At 49.6% G+C, this 9,772-nt stretch overlaps 1 protein-coding gene across 2 annotated transcripts in view; it reads right to left on the bottom strand.

Moving 5' to 3' along the window:
- The window catches only part of ATG14 (autophagy related 14), a 53,663-nt gene extending 44,968 nt beyond the window's left edge, over nt 1–8,695 (bottom strand). Inside the window, exon 1 of one of the 2 annotated variants that reach the window (XM_069732727.1) lies at nt 8,398–8,695. In XM_069732727.1, the coding sequence (XP_069588828.1) occupies nt 8,398–8,627 (230 nt within the window). In that variant the 5' untranslated portion in view covers nt 8,628–8,695. The remainder of the gene's footprint in view (nt 1–8,397) is intronic. The other variant, XM_069732736.1, reaches the window with a different exon arrangement.
- Nucleotides 8,696–9,772: the final 1,077 nt, after the last annotated feature.

Genomic DNA, 9,772 nt, shown 5'->3' on the forward strand with positions numbered 1-9,772 from the left:
GTACCTAAAGTCATAATTTGTTTATTTTTCATCACTATATAAAATGCTACATTCTCACCATGAGTATTTGATAATGCAGATTCTCTGAACCCATTGGCAAAATTAGTTTTTTGGCATCTCACACATGCATCCCCCCCCAGAAAATCTACACTCTGCAATAATGCTATTTAAAGTGTCTAAACATGTTTTTCTTCCCATCATGTTGAAGGCACTTTAAATGGCCACTACAGATCTGCAACCAATTATGTGTGAAAAAGAAAAATGTGGTTACTTTTTAAATACCATTGTCAGAGATTGACAGCTGCATGCAAATTTAACAGCAGCAACTGAAGCTTGCTCTGGTTGCTGCTGTTAGAGGTAAGTGTTGGCTATATAACAGCTGGCATCTAACCTGTACAGAGCAAGCTCAACTCCTCACCTTGCATCCAATGTGTAACTTACATGTGTGTCACATGTTGGAAAAGTGTCAATGAAATTTTAGGAGATGGTTTTTTTTTTATATGCATTTCTGTCAAGTACGGTAAGTTGAATTCAATCTGTTCCTGGGAAAGTAAAATGTTTAGTCATGACAAGGGTGCTGAATTGGCCTCCAAATGTCCCTACACACGTGCTGCTATGTATCATACCACATAGCATTTCTATAGTAGCAAAATCCATCCACTAGGTGGCACTATGAGAAAGCTGAGCGGGTTACAAAGAACGCTGCTGCACTCATTGTGGCCTCCCATTGTAAGAGCTCACATTGCTGAGCCACACTCTATTCTGGAAGGTAAGAGTCAAGCATTTACACAGCACCCACCTACGGATTTTTGCATTTATTTTTCCCATACAATTATCCTTCTTTAGAAAAGCCGGGCTTGAAGATTAGGTGAAATCTGTCCAAACCAGACCTGCCCAGTAATGAATCATTAAAGCATAAAGTAAGCACACAGCCTCGTAGGGGGATATAACCGCTATACAAATCACACCTTTCATGCTCACCCCAGGCAAACCAGCACTGCAGCTAATCCTCACCATGCTCCACCAGGTGAATGCAGATGTGAAAATAAGCGCTGCAGGGAACCCCCGTTAAAACGGCCAATGTCCAGCCAAACCAACATGACCCTTGTACGCATGTCATTGATCGCACCTTTTATCCCGATTTGGTGGCATTTCTCCCCATTTACAAAGGAAAGCTTGTCCACGCAGGAGGGAATGAACGATCGCACATACGGACCCCCTTCCCAATCATGAGCATGGTCCTTATGGAGCGCTGACTGACCTCCTACATAGCTCATAAGTTCATCTACCTGTCTAGAAGGCCGCAGTTATGAGAAGTACCCAGGATATGCTACAATGTGTATAGGAAGGGCCCCACCTACCAAGAAAATGGGGGTCCCCAGTCCCCTTGCTGTTTTTTGTAATGGTCACAGACCACCCTCATTTACTCTCTGCTTGAATGCGGACCTAACCCTTAGCTGTACAGGGGTCCTTTGTGTTCTCCAACATCAAGTATTTCTGGTACACCAGGGGTTTGGGGGAAACAATGGGGTCGCCCCACCGCCCCTCAGGACACATGAGGATGTCCCGCCACCCCACTGTTCCGAAGAACACATGGGAGGGGCAATGATTATGATGGGATTTTTCCGCCACCCCGCAGAACCCATGGGGGGGGGGGGGAGGGGGTGAGGATGACTGCATCTCCAAACACAAAAAACCCTGCTCAAAGGATCAGTGGGACCCCCCACATCGTATATTCAGCATCTCCTGTAGTTAGGGGGAGCACGTACACACTGGGACCCCCGCATCCCATACTCCGCATCTTCTGTAGTTAGATAGTACGGGTATATACCAGGACCCCCGCATCCTATACTCAGCATGTCCTGTAGTTGGTGGGGTGGAGGGGTGACCACATACATACTGGGACCCTCGCATAATAATAATCTTTATTTTTATATCGCGCTAACATATTCCGCAGCGCTTTACAGCTTTGCACACATCATCGCTGTCCCCGTTGGGGCTCACAATCTACATTCCCTATCAGTATGTCTTTGGAATGTGGGAGGAAACCCACACAAACACGGGGAGAACATCATACAAACTCTTTGCAGATGTTGTCCTTGGTGGGGTTTGAACCCAGGACTCCAGCGCTGCAAGGCTGCAGTGGTAACCACTGAGCCACCGTACGGTGCTATCCACTGAGCCACCATACAGTGCTATCCACTGAGCCACCATACAGTGCTATCCACTGAGCCACCATACAGTGCTATCCACTGAGCCACCATACAGTGCTATCCACTGAGCCACCATACAGTGCTATCCACTGAGCCATCGTGCTGCCCCTCGCATCTTCTGTAGTTAGGGGGTACATGCATATACTCAACATCTCATGTAGTTAGGGGGTGTACGTACATACTGGGACCCCCGCATCTTCTGTAGTTAGATACTACACGTATATACCAGGACCCCCGCATCCTATACTCAGCATGTCCTGTAGTTGGTGGGGTGGAGGGGTGACTACATACTGGGACCCTCGCATCTTCTGTAGTTAGGGGTACATGCATATACCGGGACCCCCACATCATATACTCAGCATCTCATGTAGTTAGGGGGTGCAAGTACATACTGGGACCCTCGTAAGCTATACTTGGCACCTCCTGTAGTTTGGTGGTACATGTATATACCTGGAGCCACGCATCCTATACTAAGCATCTCCTGTGGTTGGGGGGTGGGGTACATCTATATACTGGGAACCCCGCATGCTATATTCAGCACCTCCTGTATTTAAGTGGTACATGTATATACCTGGACCCCCCGCATCCTATACTCAGCATGTCCTGTAGTTGGTGGGGTGGAGGGGTGACAACATAGTCATGGCCAAAAGTATTGACACCCCTGCAATTCTGTCAGATAATACTCAGTTTCTTCCTGAAAATGATTGCAAACACAAATTATTTGGTATTATTATCTTCATTTAATTTGTCTTAAATGAAAAAACACAAAAGAGAATGAAGCAAAAAGCAAAACATTGATCATTTCACACAAAACTCCAAAAATGGGCCAGACAAAAGTATTGGCACCCTCAGCCTAATACTTGGTTGCACAACCTTTAGCCAAAATAACTGCGACCAACCACTTCCGGTAACCATCAATGAGTTTCTTACAATGCTCTGCTGGAATTTTAGACCATTCTTCTTTGGCAAACTGCTCCAGGTCCCTGATATTTGAAGGGTGCCTTCTCCAAACTGCCATTTTTTGATCTCTCCACAGGTGTTCTATGGGATTCAGGTCTGGACTCATTGCTGGCCACCTTAGAAGTCTCCAGTGCTTTCTCTCAAACCAATTTCTAGTGCTTTTTGAAGTGTTTTGGGTCATTGTCCTGCTGGAAGACCCATGACCTCTGAGGGAGACCCAGCTTTCTCACACTGGGCCATACATTATGCTGCAAAATTTGTTGGTAGTCTTCAGACTTCATAATGCCATGCACACGGTCAAGCAGTCCAGTACCAGAGGCAGCAAAGCATCCCCAAAACATCAGGGAACCTCCGCCATGTTTGACTGTAGGGACCATGTTCTTTTCTTTGAATGCCTCTTTTTTTCTCCTGTAAACTATGTTGATGCCTTTGCCCAAAAAGCTCAACTTTTGTCTCATTTGACCAGAGAACATTCTTCCAAAACGTTTTAGGCTTTTTCAGGTAAGTTTTGGCAAACTCCAGCCTGGCTTTTTTATGTCTCGGGGTAAGAAGTGGGGTCTTCCTGGGTCTCCTACCATACAGTCCCTTTTCATTCAGATGCCGATGGATAGTACGGGTTGACACTGTTGTACCCTCGGACTGCAGGGCAGCTTGAACTTGTTTGCATGTTAGTCGAGGTTCTTTATCCAACATCCGCACAATCTTGTGTTGAAATCTCTTGTCAATTTTTCTTTTCCGTCCACATCTAGGAAGGTTAGCCACAGTGCCATGGGCTTTAAACTTCTTGATGACACTGCGCACGGTAGACACAGGAACATTCGGGTCTTTGGAGATGGACTTGTAGCCTTGAGATTGCTCATGCTTCCTCACAATTTGGTTTCTCAAGTCCTCAGACAGTTCTTTGGTCTTTCTTTTCTCCATGCTCAATGTGGTACACACAAGGACACAGGACAGAGGTTGAGTCAACTTTAATCCATGTCAACTGGCTGCAAGTGTGATTTAGTTATTGCCAACACCTGTTAGGTGCCACAGGTAAGTTACAGGTGCGGTTAATTACACAAATTAGAGAAGCATCACATGATTTTTCGAACAGTGCCAATACTTTTGTCCACCCCTTTTTTATGTTTGGTGTGGAATTATATCCAATTTGGCTTTAGGACAATTCTTTTTGTGTTTTTTCCATTTAACACAAATTAAATAAACATAATAATCCGAAATAATTTGTGTTTGCAATCATTTTCAGGAAGAAAATGAGTATTATCTGACAGAATTGCAGGGGTGTTAATACTTTTGGCCATGACTGTACATACTGGGACTCTCGCATCTTCTGTAGTTAGGGGTACATGCATATACCGGGACCCCCACATCATATACTCAGCATCTCATGTATATACTGGGAACCCCGCATGCTATACTCAGCACCTCTTGTATTTAAGTGGTACATGTACATACCTGGAACCCCCACATCCTATACTCAGCATCTCCTGTAGTCGGGGGGGGGGGGGGGGGACACATATACTGGGACCCTCGCACCTCCCGTAATTAGGGGGTAAAAGTATATACCAGGACAAACCCCCCCCCCCCCCCCGCACATCCTATGCTCAGCATGTCCTGTAGTTAGGAGGTACACATATACTGGAACTAACCGCAATGTGTACTCCACACCTCCTGTAGTTAGGGGGTACACATATATACCGGAACCCCCCTCCCCCACATCCTTTACTCCGCACCTCCTGTAGTGGGGGGTTACACAGATATACTGGGACCTCCCGCATTGTATACTCCACATCTTCTGTAGTGAGGGGGTACACAGATATGCAGGGATCCCAGTATCCTATACTCCGCACTTCCTGTAGATAGGGGGTACACGTATATACCAGGACACCCCCCCCCGCATCCTATACTCCGTACCTCCTGTAGGTGGGGGTTACACACATATATACCGGGACCCCACCCTGCATCCTAGGGGGTACAAAGATATACTGGGACCTCCCTCATTGTATACTCTACATCTTCTGTAGTGAGGGGGTACACAGATATGCTGGTACCCCCCTCATCCTATGCTCCGCATGTCCTGTAGTTGGGAGTGTACATGTACATACTAGGACCCCGCATCATATACTCCGCACCTCCTGTAGTTAGGGGGTACACGTATATACTGGGACACCCCCCCACATCCTATACTTCATACGACCTGTAGTTAGGGGTACACGTACATACCGGGACACCCTCCCCCCGCATCCTATACTCAGCACCTCCTGTAGTGACGGGGCACATAGAACTACTGGGACCCCACATTGTATACACACCTCCTGTAGTGAGGGGGTACAGATATACTGGGACCTCCCACAATGTATACTCCGCACCTCCTCTAGCGAGGGGGCGCAGAGATATACTGGGACCCCCATCCTATATGCCGCACCTCCTGTAGTTGGGGGGTACACAGATATACTGGGACCCCAGCAATGTATACTCCGCACCTCCTGTAATGAGGGGGTACACATATACTGGGACCCCAGCATTGTATACTCAGCACCTCCTGTAGTGAGGGGGCACACAGATACTGGGACCCCGCATCCTATACTCCGCACCTCATGTAGTGAGGGGACGCAGAGATATACTAGGACCCCCAAACTATACTCCGCACCTCCTGTAGTTGGGGTGTACACAGATATACTGGGACCCCGCATCCTATGCTCCGCACCTCCTGTAGTGAGGGGGCGCAGAGATATACTGGGACCCCGCATTCTATACTCCGCACCTCCTGTAGTTGGGGTGTACAGATATACTGGGACCCCACATCCTATGCTCTGCACCTCCTTTAGTTGGGGTGTACAGATATACTGGGACCCCACATCCTATGCTCCGCACCTCCTGTAGTGAGGGGGCGCAGAGATATACTGGGACCCCGCATTCTATACTCCGCACCTCCTGTAGTTGGGGTGTACAGATATACTGGGACCCCACATCCTATGCTCCGCACCTCCTGTAGTGAGGGGGCGCAGAGATATACTGGGACCCCACATCCTATGCTCTGCACCTCCTGTAGTTGGGGTGTACAGATATACTGGGACCCCACATCCTATGCTCTGCACCTCCTGTAGCGAGGGGGTACAGATACAGGGACCCCAGCATTGTATACTCCACACCTCCTGTAGTGAGGGGGTACAGATATACAGGGACCCCAGCATTGTACACTCCGCACCTCCGGTAGTGACGGGGCACAGATATACAGGGACCCCAGCATTGTACACTCCGCACCTCCGGTAGTGACGGGGCACACATATACTGGGACCCCCGCATTGTATACTCCGCACCTCCTCTAGTGAGGGGGTACAGATATACTAGGACCCCGCATCCTATGCTCCACACCTCCTGTAGTTGGGGTGTACACAGATATACTGGGACCCCGCATCCTATACTCCGCACCTCCTGTAGTTGGGGTGTACACAGATATACTGGGACCCCGCATGCTATGCTCCGCACCTCCTATAGTGAGGGGGTACACCGATATACTGGGACCCCGCATCCTACGCTCCGCACCTCCTGTAGTTGGGGTACAGATACTGGGACCCCGCATCCTATAATCCACACCTCCTGTAGTTGGGGTGTACACAGATATACTGGGACCCCGCATCCTATACTCCGCACCTCCTGTAGTTGGGGGTACAGATATACTGGGAACCCGCATCCTATACTCTGCACCTCCTGTAGTTGGGGTACAGATATACTGGGACCCCGCATCCTATACTCCGCACCTCCTGTAGTTGGGGGTACAGATATACTGGGAACCCGCATCCTATACTCTGCACCTCCTGTAGTTGGGGGTACAGATATACTGGGAACCCGCATCCTATACTCCGCACCTCCTGTAGTTGGGGTACAGATATACTGGGAACCCGCATCCTATACTCTGCACCTCCTGTAGTTGGGGTACAGATATACTGGGACCCCGCATCCTATACTCTGCACCTCCTGTAGTTGGGGGTACAGATATACTGGGACCCCGCATCCTATACTCCGCACCTCCTGTAGTTGGGGGTACAGATATACTGGGAACCCGCATCCTATACTCCGCACCTCCTGTAGTTGGGGGTACAGATATACTGGGACCCCGCATCCTATACTCCGCACCTCCTGTAGTTGGGGGTACAGATATACTGGGAACCCGCATCCTATACTCCGCACCTCCTGTAGTTGGGGGTACAGATATACTGGGACCCCGCATCCTATACTCCGCACCTCCTGTAGTTGGGGGTACAGATATACTGGGACCCCGCATCCTATACTCCGCACCTCCTGTAGTTGGGGGTACAGATATACTGGGAACCCGCATCCTATACTCTGCACCTCCTGTAGTTGGGGGTACAGATATACTGGGACCCCGCATCCTATGCTCCGCACCTCCTGTAGTTGGGGGGTACAGATATACTGGGAACCCGCATCCTATGCTCTGCACCTCCTGTAGTTGGGGGGTACAGATATACTGGGAACCCGCATCCTATGCTCTGCACCTCCTGTAGTTGGGGGGGTACAGATATACTGGGACCCCGCATCCTATGCTCTGCACCTCCTGTAGTTGGGGGGTACAGATATACTGGGACCCCGCATCCTATGCTCTGCACCTCCTGTAGTTGGGGGGTACAGATATACTGGGACCCCGCATCCTATGCTCCGCACCTCCTGTAGTTGGGGGGTACAGATATACTGGGACCACGCATCCTATGCTCCGCTCCTCCTGTAGTTGGGGGGTACAGATATACTGGGACCCCGCATCCTATGCTCCGCACCTCCTGTAGTTGGGGGGTACAGATATACTGGGAACCCGCATCCTATGCTCTGCACCTCCTGTAGTTGGGGGGTACAGATATACTGGGACCCCGCATCCTATGCTCCGCACCTCCTGTAGTTGGGGGGTACAGATATACTGGGACCCCACATCCTATGCTCCGCACCTCCTGTAGTTGGGGGGTACAGATATACTGGGACCCCGCATCCTATGCTCCGCACCTCCTGTAGTTGGGGGGTACAGATATACAGGGACCCCAGCATTGTACACTCCGCACCTCCTGTAGTTGGGGGAGGTATACGGACCTACTACGACCCCCGATCTGTTAGAGACAGAGTGCCACTTGCATTCACTGCTATGAAATAGGTTTGTGACATAAATGACATGTAAGTGGCAATGCAGCGTCTCTCCTCCCCCCAGAGCCCCCGCACTTACCTCTCCGTGTCCCTCCCATCAAAGAAGATGAAGTCGCCGCTCTGGACGCACTTGGCGCAGGTCAGCCTCCGGCGCGTCGTGTTACATAAGGGGCAGCGCTCCACAGCCACATACAGCCCCTCGGCGTCATCCACAGACTCCACCATCTCCGTCCCTCTGCGGGGGCTCCCGCTCGCCCCGGCCGGAAACTGCTGCCAGCTCCTGACTCCCCGCTCACTGGGAGACGCCATGACAGCTTCTTCTCACCTGCTGTCACGTGGGATTTTGTTTTCAAGCAGGTGCACGCTGGGAAAAGGGGGCGGGGATAGCTTCCGCGGCAGGCAGGTGACACGTGACACCATTCTGGTGACGTCATTAGGGGCGGCAGAGAGCACGGTGATCGCAGTGTGGCCGTCAGAACACTAGAGCAGAGCAGCGGTTTCCACAGAACGAGGGTTGTCACTAGTCTCACGCACTGCAGCATAGCAATGTAATTGTGACCCTACATCTTCACACGTAGAGACTTTTAGCCACAAATACATGCAAAATTTGTCTCGGTGGTGGAGTCTCTTTAAGACTGTCGTCTCAGTAGCAGTATTTGGTCAGTGTTTTATTTCAGTATTTGTTAGGCTAGGTTCACACTACATTATGCAGTCCGTTCAACATATCCGTTAAACGGACTGCAGTAACGCAAGTGCCGGCGCTTGCATAGCACTAGCACAGATAGAGCTAGCTGATGCTCTATCTGCGGTAACAGTGACGGACCTGGAACCGCTGCAGCCCACGTCCCGGATCTGTCACACAAAGGACGGCACATCGCTAGCGCACGCCCACTGTGGGCGTGCGCTAGAGATGCGTCCGACATTGCAGTCTATGGCAGCATTAACGGACTACATTATGCCGCGGTGTAACGTCCGTTAAACGTAGAGCCATAGCGCAATGTGAACCAAGCCTTATGTAAAATAGGTTGTCAGTAGAAGACCCCCACCACCTCACTAATCAGCTGATATCCGTTCCCATGGGGGATGTATGGGGTAGAGGGATGAGTCCTGTAATCACTTCTCTGTTTCTAATAATTGGTGTTTCACAGGAATAGCTGCACTGTGTATAGATGGGGGGCTTAAAGGAGTTGTCTCATGTTCACAAATGGGTATAATAGCAAAGTAGGTGTAGCAGGAAGCAGCTGTGTAATTTACCGCTTACAAATTTAATTTTTGAATTTACTACTCACTGCCTAGGTTACCGACCACCGGTGCAGTGTCAGCTTACTACTTGCAGACTCTGCTCACAGTCTGAAGAATGAAAAACCAAGAAGAAGAAAAAAAAAAAAAAAAAAAAAAAATAGTATGCATACAACTGAGGATCCCCTTAAAATAATTTTTATTTAGATACAAGG

The sequence above is a fragment of the Ranitomeya imitator genome, chromosome 1 (assembly GCF_032444005.1).
Source record: "Ranitomeya imitator isolate aRanImi1 chromosome 1, aRanImi1.pri, whole genome shotgun sequence".
Classification (NCBI taxonomy): domain Eukaryota; kingdom Metazoa; phylum Chordata; class Amphibia; order Anura; family Dendrobatidae; genus Ranitomeya; species Ranitomeya imitator.